This window comes from Agelaius phoeniceus, chromosome 17 (assembly GCF_051311805.1).
Source record: "Agelaius phoeniceus isolate bAgePho1 chromosome 17, bAgePho1.hap1, whole genome shotgun sequence".
Classification (NCBI taxonomy): Eukaryota; Metazoa; Chordata; class Aves; order Passeriformes; family Icteridae; genus Agelaius; species Agelaius phoeniceus.
The window spans coordinates 7,985,653-8,006,988 of NC_135281.1; the positions used below are offsets into that span (position 1 = coordinate 7,985,653).

Consider the following 21,336-nt stretch of genomic DNA (forward strand, 5'->3'; position numbering starts at 1 on the left):
TTTTATGGGCCTTCACACATACAATTACTAGTGGGAACCATTATATAATTAAACTTGACGGGGAAGATCAAGTGTGATGGTTTGCAGCATTACAGCCTGTAGCAATAATAGCAGCTGGATTTCCAAGGAACATCATTTAAAATCACTGGTTTTATAAGCTTCATAGAATGCAATTTAATTATCACAGAATAATAAAATGGTCTGAGTTGGAAGGAGTCTTAGAGCTCATCTTGTTCCAGCTGCCTGCCATGGGCAGGGACACCTTCCACTATCCCAGACTGCTCAGAGCCCATCCAGCCTGGCCTTGGACACTTCCAGGGATGGAGCAGCCACAGCTTCTCTGGGCACCCTGGGCCAGGGCCTCAGCACCCTCTCAGGGAAGGATTTCTCCTAATATCCCAATCTAAACCTGCCCTTCTCCAGCTTAAGGCCAGTCCCTCGTGTCCAATCTCCCTACACCCTGGTGAAGTCCCTCTCCAGCCTCCTTGTGAGTCCCTTTTAGGCACTGGAAGGAACTACAAGGTGTCCCTGAAACCTTCACTTCTCCAGGCTTATGTCCACTAAATATATTTTATTCAGTACTAGCCAAAGTGCTATCCAAGCAGCTGACATAATTAAATTCTAGAATTAAATTTATCATTTAATCTTATTGCGAGAAGGAAAGTACAGCAATAAGATATGGCAGTGATACAACAGAACTCTCTTCTTATGGCTGGAAAAATGAGAAAATAGAAAAGTAGAAAAAGAAGGACATCAGAAAAGTGTACAAAAATTCACAATTAACAGTCACTCTTCCTCATCCCACAAAGCTGCTTAAAGCAGATCATCATTCATGAGGGAGGCATTGTGCCACCCCTATCTAAATCCCTAATGTGTCCATGCACTCCTTGCAAAGTTAACAAGCCAATCTAGCAAAGCTCTGAATGTTCCTAAGAGACAATTTGACTTTTTCCTCCTGACAGTCAGTACTGCCCAGCAATGAAGGACCAGCCTCCCCCATGCACACAAACTGACCCTGGGACACAGATTAAACTGAGAACTCATTTAAATATTTCTTTAATTTAAAGCCAACAAAATCTTCAAAACATGCAAAGTCCTATTTTATTACATCAATTACAATATTTTGTCACCCACACATAAACTTACAGTGGATGTGGAAGCTTGGTAAAACTAGTCAGCCCAGAGAGACTGGAATGAAGGTTGAAAAGGACACACACACATACACACAGGAATTCAGATTTCTCCAGGCCAGGGAGAGGGGAATTGGTAGCTTTGCACCTATCAATTAAGTCTTGCAGGATCTTGGAGAGTCAGGGTAGACAATCCTCCACTAGCCTCAGAAAAGGCCTTGAGGTAGTGATGGTATTTCAGAAAATCTCATTAAATCTTACAAGAATGCAGACCGATATTACATTTTACGCACAGTACAGCCAAAACATTCAAATTCCTTCAGTATTCCTTCTTAAACACAATCCAGGCAATTATTTCAGACCGTGTTTGTCACAGGAGCTTGGGATGACCTCATCCTAATTAACCACCTGTAAAGGAAGGCTGCAGTTCAAAGGGAAGCCAGGCTCTGGAGCCTGAGCCAAGTTCCAGGCTTTGCAACACTCGCTGGGTTTGCACAGTGTCAGCATTTTCATCTGCCCCCAGCAACCACACCCAGCTCAGTTTGGGTGTGAAAATGCAGATCCGGCCAGTGCCATGCAGCAGAAACACATTCCTCCTGCATGAGACATCAGACAACTGTTCAATTATGCTAATGATTATTACAGAGAAAAACATGTAAGTGCCCGAGGAAGGATTTAAATTGCTTTTGTTAAACCTGCAATCTTTACACAGCCCTTGGTCAGTCAGTGGGAGCCGGGGCAGTGCAATGGCTAATTGTCAGTATTTTTCTTTATAAATATGCAGTTTAAACAAGAGCATGCCCAAGAGGCTGACCCAGCCAGCCCTCATTCCAGTCTGACCACTCCAAAAAAAATCCAAGGAGCACTCACCGATATGACACCTTCATAACCATGAATTGGTCTTGAAGCACACTGAAATCAGCCTCCAGGGTAGTGAATGTTTCTCCCCATCATTCTGTTCTTCTAAGTTTCTAGATTCAAATTAAAAAATAAAAAATCAGCCAGAAATAGCTGAAGTTTGTGGTTTGAAATCACATTGTTCTGCCACCAAAGCCTCACTGCTTTACCTCTTGGTCTGTCCCTCTCCTGTACTACATGTGGAGGGCACTGAAAAAGATAAAACCAAAGGCACAGTGTAACTGTTTCTGGTTGCTCTAAAGCAACAAAAAATTCCCCTCAAAATAAAAATTCCTATCTAATTCATGGACATGCCACATCAAAGCTGGAAATGTAGACACAATAAAAGGGTGTATATAATTTTTGATCACTATATTCAGAGAGAGATCCAATTATTAAAGATGCTCACTCAGGAAACAGTTTAAGCTTCTATTTTTAAAGGTAATAAAGTTTTTATGGATTTATGTTTGGACCTGTAAAACAAGTATTCCTACACACCATAAGATAATAAAGTAATACCCAGGCAGGATGGACACTTTCAAGGATCTTATGGATTACTTTTCCTCGAGATTTCTAGGAGCACGTCAGGGATGCAGTGGATAGAGAAGTGACAAAACCAAATTAAGAAAGGCAAGTGCTGGATTCTGCACCTGGGATGGGGCAGCCCTGGATGTAGGGACAGCCTGGGGACAGGGGTCATTCTCACCAGATGGTGAGAATGAATTCCAGAGATGGAATGCCAGTACAAACACTTCAGTACTACGTGCAGAAGTCTCTTTTGGGTGTTAACCTTCTCCATGGGCTTCTTCTGCCCATTTTAGTGCCAAGAAAGACACGAAGGGACGATAAGTAGGTCTCTTTTCAGAGTTGAAGTGCAGGAAATGCTACTTGCAGTTGCCAGTTTGACCAAGAGATGGTACTGTGTGTATGCACAGTCGTTACAAGCCAGTGATGATGGGATAAATACCTCCCTGTATCTAAACCACTCTGATTTAGAGGTTCAAAACTCATACATTTACTGTAAAGGTGCATTTAAGAACATTGAGCATGCAAAGAAAGTCAGAAGTCTGAGCACAGTCGGTTTACAATTTGCATAGACTGAAAGAGCACAAATCAGCCATTGCACACTGTGTTTAGCTCCTTATGTAAGAAACAAGTTCAGGACATACACAAAAATCATATATAATTGACATTGAGCAGTATAAGCTGACAATAAATAAAGACTTTTCCGGAAGATTTTCCCAATATTCTTCTTAGTGTTCCCAACTTCTGCAAATCTGGTGACCTCCAGGCTTTGTAATAAAAGTCAGGACTTTGTAATGAAAGTCAGAGCAGTCAAAGCTCACATGAGGCAGGAGCATGCCCTTGTTACAAAGAAGGGAACAATCTCCTGGGCTGCCTCAGGTAAAGGATTGCCAGCAGGTCCAGGGAGCTGATTCCTGCCTTGGGCAGCGCTGCTGAGGCCACACCTGCAGTGCAGTGCCCAGAGCTGGGCTCCTCACTGCAGAGGGGAGCAGCAGCCCTTGGTGACCCTGCTGGAGCAGGAGCTGGGACAAGATGACCTCTGAGGTCCCCTCCAGCCTCAGCCACTCTGCAGTTATCCTGTGAATCTATACAGGTAAGGCCATGCTGTAAAAAACCAAAACTCAAGAGAGTTTGTTTCTAGCTTAAATGACACATATAAGCAAACAATTGTAAAATTTAATAAAGGAATACTAGAAAACCACCAAACTCACTGGACTATATTATGTACTTCTCAATTTATTTTTGAGTTTGTTGGAGATGATAGGTTTCTGCAAAACTATTGATGACTCACTCCAGAGTGAAAGCTGTTCATTTCTGATATCTTATTTCTTGTCCTTTGACCAATTATTATCAATCCAGTGACATTCTTTTTATATTACAGCAACTTTAGGAACCTATTTAGTCCAAGTCTCCCGCTCAATATTTTTAAATAATCTCCATTAAGCTACACAAATTCAGTTGTTTCTTGTAACATATTTTCTCATTTTAAGTGGTTTCACTTTTCTGAATTAGGCACAAGAGCAATGGATGCCCTGAGTGTATTTTTTAACTCCTTGAAGGGTTTAGGATCTAAGTAGCTTGGGGTCAATGTTGGACAGCAGTTGCCCAAAACTGCCATTGGAAGTGCATCTGTGCATTGTTCAGAGCCATATTAAGGCCTGCATTTCCTACTCTGGGCTCCTCAGTGCACAGCTCCTTGAAGGAATTGTCACTGGCTGTCTCTAAATGCTTCACAGCCTGCTGTGGAACTTCACCTCATCTGTAGCCTGTCTTCAGTGTGGTCTGAGAGATAAAAGAGTCCTCAACATCTGCACACCAGATAAGCTGGAGAGGTGGCAACACCACGTCCCACCCTGTGCAAAGAAATCAAGCAAACAGCTTTGCAAGAGGACAGTTTTTAACAGAGCTGGAGGAAGGAGCCACTGCCCACCAGAGCAAGCAGAAGCTGAATATTTTCATGGTACCCAGAACCAGCCATGGGCCAAGGTAAGCAAAAATCATTTTTGTTAGCTCCAAGCATTTGCCAGCTGTGTGTCAGGAAGAACAACAGTTCGAGCTCCAAGGCAGAGTTCATGAGGCTTGGGGAAGGGCTGAGCTTGCAGGGCAGGAGCCAAGTGCTCTAAAGGCTTGGGGAGCTCAGTCTGCATGGCAGACTGCACAAAAAGGCTCAGCAATCAAAAGCTGGAATTGATGCCTGAGAGGAGGCTGAGGAGCAGCAAGAAGCAGCTAAGGCAGACAGGTGAGGGTTTGGAAGCAAAGGTGATGAATCCTCAGCACAGGGAATGAGGGGGTGGGAGGAATTAAGGAGACAACACAACTGAAACAGAGAGATGCCCAAGTGTTTGAGCCTCTGGAGCAGGGAAACAAGGCTCCAGACAACCTGGAAGAAAGTGACACTGAGATCCATGAAAAGTCATCTGATGGAGAGGGAGCCAGACTCTACTCACTGATCTACAAGACAGACAGAACAGACATCTTCATCACAGAGAAGAAAACAGATGAGGTCAGAGCTGGCTCCATAAGGCCTGAACTGGTGCAGGGCTCTGAACTGGGACAGCCATGAGGGGATTTGAAAGCCAGACCAGAATCTTTCACTGAAAACATCACATGGGAAAAAAAATTATATGGGGAAAAGAGAAACAGAGCACACAATCCAGTAAGAGTCCCCAACAAACACAGAAGGGACAACCACAATGGGAGAAGGTATCAATGCAGAGGACGAGACAGGACAAGACATCAGGAGAAAGCAGAGCAGTGAAATCTGCAAAGAGAGCAGTTATGGCTTCAGCACAGGAGCAATCAGTTTAGACAGCAGAGAAATTATCTATGGATTTAAAAGTTATTAGCTGCAAGAGAGAGAGGAGCATGTGTCACATAAGGGGCAGCAGTTACAACCCACAGGGCCAAGGATCTTAGTGATGGGCTACAAGCCAAAGAGGTAAATAAGGTCAGGATGATCCCAAAGCTGAGACAAAACAGGGAGTAACTGGGTGCTTGAAATTGTGACAATTTTTTTTCTTTCTTCTGGTGCTGGACAGGAGCACATGTGATGTGTATAAAGCCTGTGTAGGAGACAGGAGGAGGATCTTTCCTGTCTCCTGCATGGCATTGTCAGCTGATGTGGTACAAAGTAGGAAAACTGGTGTTTGATCCAGGTGTGCATTTGAACCAGCAGTGAAGGTTGCACTCAATGATGTCAGGTGTAAGCAAAGGCAGCTCAACAGTCACTCAACCCCAGACCAGCCAAGCTCAGAGTGAAGTCCCCACCATTACTGGACAGAAAGTCTCAAAGGCAGGGGGAGAATGGGTGTTTCTCCACTCAATCAGCTGTTTGTGTGCCCCAGAATGTGGCTCAGGGCCTGACTGCAGCCAGCTCACAGCCCCAAACTCATTCTGTACCTTCTCACACTACAGGTCTGAGCATCCAAAAATGTGATTTCATGATCCCAGAGAATAACAAAAGCCACCACACAGAAGAAATCAGCACTAAAAGGCTCATAGTGAGGCGGGGACAGCCATTCACCATCACTGTGAGCTTCTCAGCTCCAGTACACAACTACCTGAAGCAGATGAAGAGGACCTTCCTCATCGTACAGACAGGTAATGCCATTACAAACCTACCAGAGCTCTGCTCCTCCACCCACCTGAGGAACAGAGCTGGGGCCAAAAGCCATCTCCAGAGCTGGGCAGGGGTGCCAAATTTAGATGTGGGGCCAGTGAACTGTTTATGTGAGGCAAAGCAGAGTGTCCTGCAGGATCACAACCAGATCCCTTCCAGAAGAGACACTGCACACAACAACCAACACAGCTTCACTATTCCATGGTTACAAAATGCCCATGGGATCTCTTCTGGCTTTTGGGGTTAGGAATGTTCAAACCTAGCTGGCCTGTCACAGGTTTTTCTGTTAGTGTTTTCTAGTGAGAGCCCTGAGAAGGGCAGCAGCTTTCAGCCCCAGCTTGTTTCACCATATTGTGAGCACTGGGCTCTGACTTCTGTTACAAGACACCAAATTCCACAGGAACAGCAGGGCTGCACCATTCTGGCCATTCCTGGTTGCTACAAATCTAGGGAAAGCACATCTCACTGTCAAGCAGGGAGGCCTGAGTGCATTCCTGACCTTGGCAAGGTTCAGTGGGCATTGAGCTGCTAAAGGGTCATGGCCCTCTCACAAGGAGAGCTGTGGCTCCAGAGATAGACAAGGTCCCTGCAGGCTGCACAGGTGAGGAATAAACAATGTTTGGAATAAACACAACCAGATTTCTTTGTCTGCAGGACCACATTCTTCCAAAGCAGATGAAATCCAGGCTGAATTTCCCATCTCCAGCCTGGGAGACCAGAAGCAGTGGAGTGCAGCAGTGGAGGAACAGGACCCAAACTTCTGGACCCTGCATGTGAACACACCTGCCAATGCCCCCATTGGCCAGTACACTCTGCTTTTCTGTGCCTCCAAATCCCCTCAGTTCCTGGGCAACTTCACCCTCCTCTTTAATCCCTGGTGCAGAGGTAGGTGGTCAGAAAGAGAAAGGCAGGCTGGGATCAGCCACTTCACAAAAACCACTTTGGAGCTGTGGCACTGCCTCCATGGAGGGAGGCTGGGGCTGACTCACCCAGTGCTCCCTCCACTCCTGCCCTGCTCCCCACAGCACCTCAGGAGAGAGGTAGGGGCTCATAAAGCCCAAATTTTCCTGCCTCAGCACTTCTGCCTCTTCCTGGAGTACTGCACTGCAAGAGCCCTGTCCTTCTGCTAAGGGAAAAAATGTTTGTGTGTTTCCTATAATAGAGATTTTAGGATGAGTCAAGATTATAATTGGTTTGGTTAAGGCCACTGTATCCTTCTTAGTATTAGACCTCATCAGCCAGGAGAGTAGAAGAGCCAGCCAGTGCAACAGCCTGGGTCCAGAGGAGCTTTTTGGACAAGGCAATGGAGATGACAATGAAATTCTTCTTTCCTGTCTGATTTACAGTCTGAGGTATTTTTCAGGGCAGAATGCCAGGGACTGCCAAACCACAGTGGAATCTGCTGGTGCATGAGAGATGCTAGTGCATCTGAGACCAGCAGTGCTTTCTTCCTGATGCTTTTTTCCTCTAATCCAGATGATGAGGTGTTCCTGGCTAATGAGGCACAGCGGCAGGAGTACATCTTAAACCAAGATGGCATCATCTACCAGGGGACTGAAAATGCAATCCTAGCCCAACCCTGGGACTTCAGTCAGGTAAGCAAGAGGTCCAATATGTCTGTGCTCACTTCCAATCACCAGCAGAGAAAAGGTGCATAAACCTGGTGTGTACAGGAAACTCTGAGGAAAGAGCTCTATTCATCTCCAGGTTCCCTGCACCCACCACCTCCTGTGCAGGAGAACAGGGGCCTGTCTATGAAGTCCTGTAACCCAGCACATGAAATTTTAACTTCCTTCTCAGGCTGTCCTCTATAAAGGAATGCATTGTTCTATATCTGAGCTTTGTGTGCCTTCCTTTCATCAACAGGTATAAAAGCATTTAACAGAGCTCAATATTACTGTCTCTATCTTACAGGTAAAGCAAGGACAAGAAGATCTTTCTGTTTGTCTGAGGCCATCTGACATAGCCAATGATTATTTCACTTTTGTGCCAGCAGATCATAAAAGTATCTCTGTGCCAGAAAAGTGTTGTCACCTTATCACAGGGGCTCCATACTGTTATCTCCTTATCACAAAAGTTTCATACCTGCTTGGTGTTTCTCATGGGCATCTCCTCAGAGCACTGACTCTTTCCCCTTCACAAAGCAGCCACTGACTCCAGTTTCCTTCTCACCCAGCCACCCCACTCTTTTATAGCACTCTTCTTCTCATTGGTCACAGCTGTGGCCTGTTAAAGTCAGGCCTGTTCCTAATCTTTGCTAATTGGCCCAGCTGCAACTCCTTAGGGGTGAGATTACTTTCTACACTGTCTTTATTTTCTTATATTCTATCCCCCTACAGAAAAGCATCAATTTCCCTCAATCAGGGAACACAGTATCATGCTGATGCATTCCCCACCTTCAATAAAGTTGGAGGTCTGTCCTCAGCTCCCCCTGCAGATCTCTGCCCTCCTTCACAGCCCACTTACCTAAAACCATCAGCAGAAAGGGAGAAACAATCTGCACAGTCACAAACCCTCGTAGGGACTCAAGAGAACAAAAGTTCACGGAGAATTCCCTGCAGTGATGTGCTCTTGTTTCAGTTTGAGGAGGATATGCTTGACATCTGCTTCATCCTGCTGGCTCTGGGGGAGCACTCCCAAAGAGAAAAGGATCCTGCCCAGCGCAGAAGCCCCGTCCACGTCTGCAGAGCAGCTGCTGCCATGGTAAGGAGGGCACAGAGCGGCCCTGACCCGAGCTGGGGGCACCTTCTCACCCCCAAACCACTGACCAAAGAGGAAGCCTGTTCCAAACAACACCTCCTGCCCATCTCCAGCCTGTCCTGGTACTCCCTCAGCAAACACACAGTGCTGCAGGAGGTTCTTAGCAGTGAAAATGCACTTGCTGAATAAATCTCAGAGGAGACTGCTGCCCCTGTTCTGCTCAACCATGACACACAAAAAAGTCCTTCTGGTTTCATCTGCTTTGGGAGCAGCTTCCACAAACAGGATCAGGTGGACCTACCAAAGAGAGGCAATTCCTTCCTACATCTTTCTCTCCTCCTTCTCTGCAGCTGAACTGCAGTGAGTTTAGAAGCCTGACAGAATATGAGCCTGGGCAACACCATAATGGGACACCCCCTTCCAAGTGGCTGGGAAGCAGCCCCATCCTCCAGCAGTGGATTGCATCCCAATTCCAGCCCGTGCGCTCCGGGAGGTGCTGGGTGTTTGCTGCAGTCCTGTGCTCAGGTACAGGGAGGTGCTGGGTGTTTGCTGCAGCCCTGTGCTCAGGTACAGGGAGGTGCTGGGTGTTTGCTGCAGTCCTGTGCTCAGGTACAGGGAGGTGCTGGGTGTTTGCTGCAGTCCTGTGCTCAGGTACAGGGAGGTGCTGGGTGTTTGCTGCAGCCCTGTGCTCAGGTACAGGGAGGTGCTGGGTGTTTGCTGCAGTCCTGTGCTCAGGTACAGGCTGCTGGGTGTTTGCTGCAGCCCTGTGCTCAGGTACAGGGAGGTGCTGGGTGTTTGCTGCAGCCCTGTGCTCAGGTACAGGGTGCTGGGTGCTTGCTGCAGCCCTGTGCTCAGGTACAGGGGTGTTTGCTGCAGCCCTGTGCTCAGGTACAGGGAGGTGCTGGGTGTTTGCTGCAGTCCTGTGCTCAGGTACAGGGGTGTTTGCTGCAGCCCTGTGCTCAGGTACAGGGTGCTGGGTGTTTGCTGCAGTCCTGTGCTCAGGTACAGGGAGGTGCTGGGTGTTTTTTGCAGCCCTGTGCTCAGGTACAGTGCTGCTACAGCCTTTCATCCTCAGGGGAGAGGCACATCTTTAGTGTCAACCACACCCAGCATCACTGCCTTTGAGATGAGAGGATCAGTACATCCATTCACTGAATGCACATGTGAATTTTATTTCCTGAGGGAGGGATGCCTTTTGCAAAGTCCAAACAGCAATCCTGGTGCCATTCCTAACAGGCCTAGCACCAGAAGAAGCTCTACATCTATCAGCAGAGGCACCCTTGGGGCAGGGTGCACAACTGATTCACAGCTCTCTCTTCTGCACAGTTTTGAGGTGCCTGGGAATTCCCACCAGGGTGGTCACTGGCTTTACCTGGGCTCACAACACCAAGAGCAGCCTGAGTGTGGATGAGTACTATGATGAGGATGGGACACTGCTGACACAGGACAAGAGTGCTCGTGTCTGGTAAGAACACATGGCAGGGCCCCAGCAAGAATTTGAGCCAATACTTGGACGTGGGAAATGAAAGCCAGGGGAAAGGAAAGAGGTAAAACAGCTGCAAGGAGGTGACAGGAGACAGCTCAGCTGAAATCCTGTCTACAAGACTTGTTCTTGATAAACTGCTGCAACTCAAACTCAAGAGTGCCTTGTTTCTAGAGCCCACAAAGGAAGAATGGTAGCCCAGTCCTGCTGCAGAAACTCCACTTGTTTCTCCACACACAACTCTTGCTCTTCTCAATATGAACTGAACTCCTTCAAGGGAGCACTAACAAGCTGTGGTTTGGCAAAAGCTTTACTGTACCTCAGGGCTCAGTCCCTGGATGTAAGCTCATGGTGTTGGCTCTTGCAGGACCTTCCACGCTTGGAATGAATGCTGGATGGCTCGTTCAGACTTGCTACCAGAGTACAGTGGGTGGCAGGCACTGGATGCCACCTGCCAGGAAAAAAGCAAGGGTAAGATATCAGAGCAAGAGTGGGGGGAAGTGAAGCAGGGGCAAATAAAGCTGTTCAATATTCCTCCTTTCCCATCTTCCAGGGGAAAGATGCAAAAAGACAGGAACTTACTCACCCTGTTGACTTTAGGCACAAAACTATCATTTATCTGTTTGGTTTGTGCAGCTCATGTGGTTCTAAGAGCTCTATCACTGCTTCCTAATGGCCTCCTAAACTAGATATTTCACCAGTATAGGTCTAAACTAAGGATGGGTTTAGTTGGGAAAGCATCTGAATGTTAACTGGAGCACATTTTCTCTTCAGGTCTCTCCTTCTGTGGGCCAGCCCCTGTTCATGCCATCAAGGAAGGGGACACACAGGTTGATTATGATGTCTGCTACTTCTTTGCTGCCATCAATGCCAAGTGTCACGTGTGGATACACAAAGCAGATGACACCCTCAAGCCAGCTTTTGGTGGCACAAAATACACTGGTAACAACATCAGCACCAAGAGTGTGGGCAGTGAGCGCTGTGAGGACATCACACAAAACTACAAATATCCTGAAGGTATGGGCAGGCACAGGCTGAGCACATTCCCTGTCACTATCACAAATCAGGAGTAAAAGACCAGAGCAGAGCCAAACCAGAGCACCAGGGTCATCCACTTCTCACTAGCTCCCCTTCTTCAGTGGCACTAGAACACCTCATTCTCTCTGTCTACAGAGCCAAAGGAGAGGTCATCACCCAAACTTCCCCCTGCTTAATGGCATTAATGTCTGTGGAACACCAGGTGTTTTTTCACCAAGCACTTTCATGTCTGGAATACCTTTCTGATTTCTGTTATCTCTACACTCTGTACATCCACCTCCCATCACCTCTGTAATATAAATATGGATAGATGTATTTCAGACTCCAGCTTTCTGAAAAGGACTGTTGTGCTCTCAGATACTGCCTAAATCTCTCCCCCAACAAGCAGCTCCCCCCTTCAGAATCTGAGTGCTGTTTCCCTGGCTCAACCATTACACCTCATCTTGACCTGTGGCTTTTTGTCTCCATGGCTCCAGGAGACAACTGCACCTTATCCACACATGAGAGCAGGAACTGTGCCTTAGCTACAGCAACAAAATTCAGCTGCTTCCTCTACTCTGAGATGTTTTTTAAAACCAAGGTGTTTTTAAAACTATGACAACTATTGCCAAGTAGAATCTGTCAGGCACATCCAATGAATATCCTGACAGCTGAAGCTGTCCAACTGATCCAACCAGAAGCACAAAAGGATATCTCTCTATGTTCTTAGAAACAGTTACCTACAGTACTACCAGGAGAAATCAGTGCCATTCTCCTGCTGCTTCTCACTAGTAAACAGGAAACAGAACCAAAGTATGGGCTTCCTTTTTTTTGTGACAGGTTCTCTCCAGGAAAAAAAAGTACTTGACAAAGCCTGCAGAAACATGAAGGAACTTGAGACAACCAGCAGCAGCAGCACACAGTTTATATTCATTCCTACTGCTCTGGAAGAGCCAGTCAACCTTTTCATCCACTTCCAGTCAAGTTCTTTGCAACTGGGACAAGATATGACACTTTCCATTGAAGTGTTTAACCACAGTGATAGAGAAAAGGCTACTCATCTGGTAGTTGGGATCCAGGCTCTGCATTATAATGGTGTGCCCATTGCCCAGCTTTGGAAGGAAGAGTTTCATTTTAACCTCCACAGCAATTCAGGTAAGGACTCTCCTGGGTGCACAGCTAGAAAAGTCCTCTAGTGCTCTCATTTCAGAAAAGTTCTCCTAGCCCTAGGTTTACAAAAGGTTGGCTGAATAGTTGATTCTAGGAGATTTCCCAGAGAGATTGTGAAGTCTCCCTAATGGGAGAAATTCCAGAATCGACTGGACACAATCCTGTGCCCTGGGGTGATCCTGCTTGGGCAGGGAGGTTGGACCAGATAATCCACTATCACCCATTCTGTGAAATAAAACACTTAGGCAACATCACCTTAGAGATTTTCAATCTGCAAATCCACTTGAGGTCACTTTAGCATTTAAATGCTGCAGCTTTCAGTCCAATGTTGGGCACTGAACAGCCCTAGGTGTCATGCAGGGAAAGACCAGGCTGCATTCATCACTTCTTGCTTCACCACTCTGTTCCAGTCAATAACTTGAAGGTCTCTGTGCCTTACACATGGTTTGGAAAAGAGCTGGGAGAGAACCACCTGCTCAGGCTGACTGCTGTGCTCAGAGACGAGGACTCCTCCTTCATGTACCTGGCACAGGAAGAAATCAGCATTTGTGATTCCCCTCTCACCATTGAGGTAAGATTGGGCTGCCATTCTGCCACTGCAGTGGGGAGAAAACAGCTTTTACAGTCATAAGCAGCAAAACAATTCTGCTGAGTTCTGGGACTCTCTGAGAAAGCAGAGCAGTAGAAATTAAGCTGGACTTTGCCTCTTCTGGCAAATGGTACCTCAGGCACGGAAAAATCATACAGCTCCCTTTAATCATAGAAGAATATATTTTCTTCTCTCAGTTTCAGCCCATTTGCTTCTTTCAACAGTTCCCAGAAAACATGGTCCAGTATGAGCCCAGCACAGCAAAGATCAGCCTCCAGAACCCCCTCATGGAGCCCCTGGAGCAGTGTGTGATAGCAGTCACAGGGCGAGGGCTCATTTACAGACAAAGGAATTACAGGTAAGTGCAAAGTGATGATCCAAGAACAGCAAATGGAAAAAGAGACACAATACAAGCAAGAGAAACCCTTGCACAGGAAAGGCTGTCCCCAAAAATAACCAGGCAACAACACGGCAGGAAGATATCACTATGGCGTAAAAGCCCCGAGCATCCCATCCTTTATTTACAGATAATACAGATGATTTTCATGCTGAAAAGGAGAAAACCCAGCTAAGAGAACTTTCAACAGATGTGCAATACCCAAGTTGAAGCCAATATGGCATCTGTGAAAGCTTCAACATCAAAGGCATAGACAGCAAAAGGAAAACCTCCTGCCAACAAAAAGGATAACCAAAGAAATGCCACAAGGCTTAGTCAGAAACACACATGAAATAAGACAAAGTTAGAGGGCACTGAAATGAGCTATGAAATTTAGAAATTATTTGCTCTTGAGAAATCAATTACTTTCTAGTGAGCAACTTGAACATCCTTAAGTGGAGTGAAACTGTACTGTTTATGGCATCTTTCCATCCATTACCCACTGTAAAAAATAAAGACAGTGGTATCTTCCTCTTCTCTACTGAAGAACCAGGCAAATGTGACTTAGCCAAGAGCCACCAAAGGGGCTGGTAGCTTTTTTTCCTTTTGCTGTCTATGCTCCCCTTCACATGACAAACACCCCACATTTGTCTCAAGAAGCTGCATTAGGACAAAGTCCCCTTAGATATCTCCATGGAGGGCTTCAACTCTCCTGTCCTATCTCCCTCCCAAACTACTGTTAGATGACAATTTCACTGTGGTAGTTCAAGATTTCTTCTATTTCTCTTCATTCCTTTCCTTCTTTTTGGCACCACATTCCTGTCTAGCTAATGCATATCCCAGACGCAGGAAACTAAGAACACAAAGAGGGTCATTCCTGTATGATCCTTTCTCTCCTTTCAGGTTGGGCTCTGTGCAAGCTAAGAGCACTCAAGAGCTGGAAATCCCATTCACCCCCACCCGAGCAGGGCCCAGCAGACTCACTGCATGTCTTACCTGCCCCCAGCTCCACAACCTGAAGAGCTACAGAACAACCAACATTGCAGCTGCCTGAGGCCAGCTCAGAACAGGTCCTTACCAAAGAGAGGCTGTGATCTGTGCCCTGATCATGGGCAAGCACAGATGTTAACAGTTTATTAAAAAGTTATATTTAAAACCGTATCTGATTTTGATTATTTGCACAAACTCAACTCTCTCCCATCTGCCACCATGTCCGCTCTGCAGTTTTAGAAGCTGAGCCTCACTGTGACAAAGATGGGCTGAATGCTGAAGCAGACATGGCAGTTCTCACCACACCTGTGCTGAGTCCACCAGTGCTTAAGTCTTCTGCCCTACCTGTGAGAAAGTAAAGGGTATCCTGGAATTTTAAAGTGATGATAGACGTAGCATGTCTCAAGGGATATATATATATATAGATATAGAGATATAGATATAGGGGGGTATCTCCCCCTGTAGATCCTTGACATTGGTAAGGCAGCAAAAAATATTTTCTGCTGCTTTCTGAGAAAATAAGAGAAAGCTCATTCACTGGTCTCTAAGACAGTGAACAGGAAATAGATAGGAAATAGCAGCATTGCAGAACATTTTATAATTACTCACTGGGCTGCTTGCAAAAGAAGCAAGACCCTTTCATTCTGTATCTATCCTTTGCCCTCTGAAGACAGATAAAGCAACTAATGTAAATCTAGCAATGTTTTATTTGTCTCTGAACCCCACAGTAGCTGTTATGTCCAAAGAATGGGGCACGTTCAGAAGCAGAACTGCATCATCCCAAGAATCCAAGCAAAATGACCCCTTTGCCATGGCAAAGGGCAACTTCCTGGAGAAGTTCTTCCAAGTAGCAGTGAATTTCTCTCCTCCACTGTTCTCATCACTTTCCAAACAGCCAAAGAACAGCAAAGTTCACTGGAAGTGCAGATGCCAGAGCCAGTGGCAGCAACACGCGGAGGCACAGAGGAGTTAAAGCTGACCCTGTGTGAAGTTCTTGACTTTGTTCATGTTGTGATCTACTGCACCAGTTAGAAACTGCACCCAGCCCTCCTCTGATGGTGGACATACATGGCTTGTCCTGCAAAAGGGGAGGAAATTTATTAGGGAAGCCTCCTGGTGTGTTATGCATCCAAACACGGGGGTATTGTGAAGCTCTGAATAACCACAGCAGTAAAACAGGGCTGCTCTAGCCCCAGAGGGCTTTGAGCAAGAACTCACACTCATGTGTCTGCAGTCCCAAACCCAAAATAAGGGAACCACCATCACCCCTAGCACCTTTTTCTCTTTCCCATCCCTTTGTGACCAGATAACATCATCATTGCTCTGAAATGCCAGCATCTACTGTCTAGAAATGAGTCATCTTTGACATGAGGCAGAAAGGAATCAACCTTCATAGCAGGGAACACACACTTACAAAACTGTAGCTCATACTCACTTGGCAATCTCTAAGACTTTCGTTAATACTGAGGCCAATTTAGCAGCCTAGAAAGAAACAAAAGGGAAATAAGGTAAGCCAAATGAGAGGAAAAGGAGGGTCTGAACAGTACTGGAAAATAAAAGAGGACTATAGGGATGCACAAAAGCCTAGAATGAATAAAACTGCCATGGATCCTGATGCAGAATGAAGTTATCCATCACTGCCATGCTGGAAGGGCCTCCCAACCTACTCCTGACTGTGACGGGTAAAAAAAAACCCTGTTTTTTAAAGCATATATTAAAATGTTTGGGTTTTTTTTTTTAATAAGCCTATTAGAAATCAGTAACTTATATTAAAGTACAAAGTTGCAAGTGATTGATTTTAATGCAATTTGATATTAAGTAATTCTTTTTTTATTAAAAAAAAAAATCAAGCCACTGGCCAAAGGCATGAAACACGATTAAGAATAAAAGAAATCCCAGATACGAGGAGATTTGTACTTGATTTATGATGCCAGGGATGTTTCAAAGTTCAGTCAGGTTGCCAGAGGGTTGCCCAGTCAAGTTTTCAGTGTTGCCAAAGATGCAGACTCCACTGCTTCTCAAGCAGCTTGTTTCAGTGCTTAAATACACTCACTGTAAGAGTTTTTCATTTCATGGATAGCTTTATTTGAGCAAGACTATACTACCCAAGAAAGGAAGTACATCTGCAGTACCTAGGCAGCCTTAGACATCACTTTCCTGAGGCTCTATCACTGCAAATCTCTGTGGATTATAGTTCAGAGCTGAAGCTTTAAGTACCTTGAAGAGGTACAGATGCAGAATGTGTGTCCACCTGAAGGAAGTGTGCAAGAATAAATGGCACTCTTCATCCCTAAGAAATTATTACTGAGGCAGTCACTAGTACCCATCTCTCCCTGAAGTCATGGAACCCCTCCAATCTGATTTCTTCCCATTCCCTAGAGCCAGGCCACTGTCCCAGGTGCAGGTGCTCAGACACTGAGCTATCAGGACTGCAGACACTGAGCTATCAGGACTGCAGACACTGAGCTATCAGGACTGCAGACACGCAGACACTGAGCTATCAGGACTGCAGATACTCACATTAAGTCGCACAGCCAATGGGTTCACAGGTGGGTACATGCTCAGTGCCAGCTCATCAACACTGGAACAGAAAAGAGGGCAGCAAGGAAGGAATGTTCTGATAGCACAACTCACACACCCTGGTCAAAGCCTGCCCCAATCCTGAATTGGTCAGGAACAACAGAGAGATGTCAGCTGTACCTATGGGATGCTTCCCACTGCCTTCTCAGTCATCTGTGTGTCCCTCTCACCATGGAGTGAGATGCGGTCATAGCTCCATCCCCTGTGCTTCTCTCCTGACCTACACAACCCTCAACAGCTTAACAGCCTTCCCACCACATCTGTGTCCACCACCTCCTCACAGCTCCAGTATCATAAAGGTTGTTCCTAACTCCTCACTCAAGACCTCAAAGAAAGACCAGGACTGCTCTAGAGGGAAAAGCAGCAAGGGGAGAACCCTGCTTACCTTGGGCTGATCTCATTAGCAATGTCTGCCAGGTCATCCAGCTGTGCAATGTGCTCTGGAGAATCAGCTTTGCCATGGGCCTTCACTGCAGCCAAGACCTTCTTCAGGCAGGCTTTAGAAGCCTTCATCAGTCCCATGCAGGAGCTGAGCAGCTGCCTGTCAGCCTCTGACCAGTACGTGTCCCTGTTGCCCCGAAAGCCCAGCTCTTCATCTTCCATGATGTCCCCATAGGGATCCTGCCCTTCCACCAGTGCCTGAGAACACAGAGGCACTGAAAATCCAGAGCCTAGCATCAATTCCAGTAACACCCAGGAGCAAAGGGAAAGCATAATCTAGACATTATAAAAACAATTAATGGAGAAATCTCAGTTGGTTAATGCTAAAATGACTGGATTAAGAAAAACCATCAGTCTAACAGTGCAAACAGCAAGAACCTGGTGAACTCTTACATGATTCTAAATTGCCTCCCTCATTCCCAATTCAGGACACGGCTTTATGAAAATCTTATACAAAGTAAACCAGGCTTGAGAATAAAAACTCATTAAAATCCATGCATAAAACAATAATCTATGTCATGTCAGAGCAAATTGATATTAAAGCCTGTAAATAAAATAATTCCTGTGTTCCATCACTGAACCACCCTAGAGGGTGGCTGGGCACTGGAACAGGCTCCCCAGAGAAGTGGTCACAGCCCCAAACCTCCCAGAGTTCAAGGAGCATTTGGACAACTCTCAGGCACATGGTAGGATTGTTTGGGTGGTCCTGTGCAGGACCAGGAGCTGGACTTGATGATCCTTGTGTATCCCTTCCAATTCAGAATATTCTGAGTCTATGAATCCACCACTGCATGTCCCTCTAAGGCTTAGGGGCTTCCTTACATGTTCCATCTCCTCCACAGCATCCTTGACCACACCTAGAGATGCAGCCAGAGCCGACACAACTGCTGCCTGGTTATCTGCAAAAGCAAAAGGATGAAAACTGTGGCACCCCATCACTTTGCAACAACCTCCATCCAGGCCTGCAATCACTGTAGGATCAAACTTCCTGCAGAGCTCAGAGCTGCACTGTTGTCAGACAAAGAATCTGACCTGATTTCCAAGCTTATACATTTCAAAACCAGTCAAGTTTTTGAGTTATTCTCTATTCAGCTTTTATTGTACCAGCTGGAATGCCCTTGCAAAAGCTGTTGATATTCCAAGACAATGCATCCTGGAGCTGTTGCTCTGCATTTACACCACTCACCTCGTGGCAGGTTAGACACTTGCTCACAGGCCTCCCACACACCTCCAGTTGATATCAGCTGTTCCTGAGACAAGCTGAAACAAAACAAAACCCTCAAGGTCAGAGTCAATAACAGCACTGTGCTAGACTGTGGTTTGTTTCATTTTCTGCAACAACAAAGATGATAAACACCAGCAAAAGTTCTGCTGCAAAGATGTCACCAACCAGCTTGTCACTAGGATGCCAAGTCTGTGTAAATTCCTCACTGCCTCCTGACAAGTATACTTGTAACATTTTCTTGCCTTTTTTCCCAAAAATTATCACAAAAATCACAGAACTGTGCAATTGAAAATGACAACCTCTCCACTGGGGCATTGAGAATTGTGTCTGTGAGCTGGATCATCCCTTCCACTACTTCAGTGGTAGCATCTCGAACCATCTTCCGAAGGGTAGTACCTGGGTGAGACAGAGAAAGAGCGAGAAAGTTGGCACAAAGACAGCACTGACAGAAAGCAAGTGCCGAAGATGAACACACAGACTGCTCTGTTTGTGTGGATACACTGTATAAATGAAGCTACATGTATTCTGAAGAAAGGAAAACCCTTCCCAGTTCCAAAAGAACTCTGGACAAGGATTTCAACACTTTATAAATTTCAATGCTCAATCAACTACACAACTTCCTATATCATCACTCTCCCACAGATGGAAACCTGCAGCAGCAGACAGACAAGTATCCCACTCATAAACACGTTCAAAGTCTACAGAACAGCTGATATGGGATACCATGCTAATAAAAACTTGCTGATACCAGACCTCACTAGGCTCTGAAACACTGGGTTTCTCTATATAGTGGTGGTGAAAGAACCCTCATCCTATACAGTGGTGACTGCCTTGCTTCACTAGCTCACCTTGGCCCTTGGGTAGCCAGTAGTACACTGTGGCAACTGCAAGAATGGCATTTTGGACATCCTCACTCAGCTTCCGGCAGTTCTGAAAACAGAGAGGCAAAAGGATCACCCATGAGTAACACACAGCTGCACCACATTTAGAAATCCTCCCAAGCAATCACTGGCTTTCAGACTGCTCTGAGTAAACAAATACAGCACAAGAAGAAGGCACCATAAGCAAGCTGTATGCATCTTAGCCTGCCTCATGATTTAGTAACAAAACACTCCCTGGTGTGGTGGTCATGCATCAGAAAAGAAAAAGTAACTTAGATCATTATTCTGAAATGAAGGTCTTTTTTTTTCCTCTCCTCTGAACACCTGTATGATAAACTTCTCCCAACGGATAGCAAAAATATTGCATATTCTTTGTTAAACCTAAGGTCTGTATTCTCCAATAATCTGTCTCTATCAGCAACAAGCTGTAGCTGTGAAAGAATATAAGAACATTTTTATTTAGTATATCTCCCTACCTTAGAGAAATTTGTTCGCTAGGCAGTTTTTGGATTATATTAATACACTCTACAGTACACAGCCCATTTAGTCAAATGACCTGAATCTTGCAAACACACTGCAATTTCATGGTCTGTCAAGGCTTTCTCTCACCTCTGCAGAAGGTAGTGGAGGCCTTGAGAATGCCAGACTCAGCTTTGTAGCTTCCTGTGATGTTACTTGGAATGTCTGACCTAAAAAATAATCCAACAGGAGCAAAAGAAGAGAAAGTAACTCAGGTAAAAGATAAAAGAACAGAGGAGCAGCTCTGATTCTACTGCTTGTTTACCATTTCACCCAAGCCATACAAACGTATACACTAAACCCCACTACAAAGAAAAACTCCCTGCTGCATTTGTGCCATGCATTGCTTCTGTCTGCTTTTTCTCACTTGGCTGGTAGTGTACCCCAGTCTGCATCCTGGTTCATGACCTGTTCACCAGGATGTGCCAGGAGGCTTTAACAGGGACCTTTATAAACCTTGTGTGAACGGTTCTATATCGGCCTTTGCTTTGCCACACCTTGGAGCGTTTGGTGATCAGTTAGGGTGGTCAGGCACTGGAACGGGAGGTGGAGGAGCCACTAACCCTGGGGATGTTCAGGAGGCTGGATCTGGCACTGACGTGCTTTATGGTTTACAGCTGAGCAAACGATTAGCGGCTGAACTTGATGATCTTCAAGATCTCTCTCTTCCAAGCTTGCCCATTCCGTGACTCCGTGAGTGGAGGGCACGCCCCTCAGCCGGAGACCCGCGGGGATGGCGGCCCTGCCCCGGACAGGCCCCGGCACCCCCGAACCCCGGCCCGGCCCGGCCGCTCCCCGCCCGTACCTAGCGCGTCCCAGAAGCGCGGCAGCTCGAACGGCTCTCGGCCCTCGCTCGGCTCTCCCTCTGCAACGGCACAGACACAGCTCAGCCCGCGGGGAGCCGGCCCGGCTCGGCCCGACCCCCGCCCGGCCCCGGCCCCGGTCCCGGTCCCGGTCCGCACCTCGCAGCCGCGCCAGCACCGCCCGCAGCGCCCCGCGCACGTCCCGCAGCGGCTCCCGCGCCTCCATCGCTGCGGGGCGGCCCCGGAGCGCCTCAGAGGCGCGTCACGTCCGCTCCGGGAGCGGCCCCGCCCCATGGACACGGCCCCGTAAAGACAGCCCCACCCCATAGAGATAGCCCCAAAGAGACAGCCCTACCCTATAGAGACAGCCCCGTAGAGACAGCCCCGCCCC

At 46.6% G+C, this 21,336-nt stretch overlaps 2 protein-coding genes and 1 long non-coding RNA gene across 4 annotated transcripts; 1 reads left to right on the forward strand and 2 right to left on the reverse strand.

Annotated features, from left to right (window-relative positions):
• Window positions 1-1,040: 1,040 nt before the first annotated feature.
• Window positions 1,041-10,846, reverse strand: LOC129127491 (uncharacterized). The gene is made up of 3 exons (XR_008535187.2): window positions 10,674-10,846; window positions 2,001-2,101; window positions 1,041-1,726 (listed from the first exon to the last, which is right to left on the reverse strand). It is a non-coding gene; the product is annotated as an uncharacterized LOC129127491 (long non-coding RNA).
• On the forward strand, window positions 4,394-14,667 carry EPB42 (erythrocyte membrane protein band 4.2). Its single transcript, XM_054644123.2, has 13 exons — window positions 4,394-4,538; window positions 5,967-6,152; window positions 6,826-7,056; window positions 7,648-7,766; window positions 8,752-8,874; window positions 9,222-9,396; window positions 10,198-10,336; window positions 10,722-10,825; window positions 11,129-11,371; window positions 12,212-12,526; window positions 12,952-13,112; window positions 13,355-13,488; window positions 14,410-14,667. Exons 1-13 carry the CDS (start codon window positions 4,529-4,531, stop codon window positions 14,558-14,560), a joined length of 2,091 nt encoding a protein of 696 aa, XP_054500098.2. The 5' UTR covers window positions 4,394-4,528; the 3' UTR covers window positions 14,561-14,667.
• Window positions 13,617-21,255, reverse strand: CCNDBP1 (cyclin D1 binding protein 1). 2 transcript variants are annotated; one of them, XM_054644128.2, is made up of 11 exons: window positions 21,105-21,255; window positions 20,948-21,007; window positions 20,233-20,312; window positions 19,591-19,672; window positions 19,042-19,138; window positions 18,704-18,777; window positions 18,340-18,416; window positions 17,462-17,715; window positions 17,017-17,077; window positions 15,932-15,978; window positions 13,617-15,574 (listed from the first exon to the last, which is right to left on the reverse strand). In XM_054644128.2, exons 1-11 carry the CDS (start codon window positions 21,169-21,171, stop codon window positions 15,466-15,468), a joined length of 1,008 nt encoding a protein of 335 aa, XP_054500103.1. In that variant the 5' UTR covers window positions 21,172-21,255; the 3' UTR covers window positions 13,617-15,465. The 2 variants fall into 2 exon arrangements, with proteins under 2 accessions (XP_054500103.1, XP_077043383.1); XM_077187268.1 differs by having other exon boundaries at window positions 17,462-17,793.
• Between the last annotated feature and the right edge of the window lie 81 nt (window positions 21,256-21,336).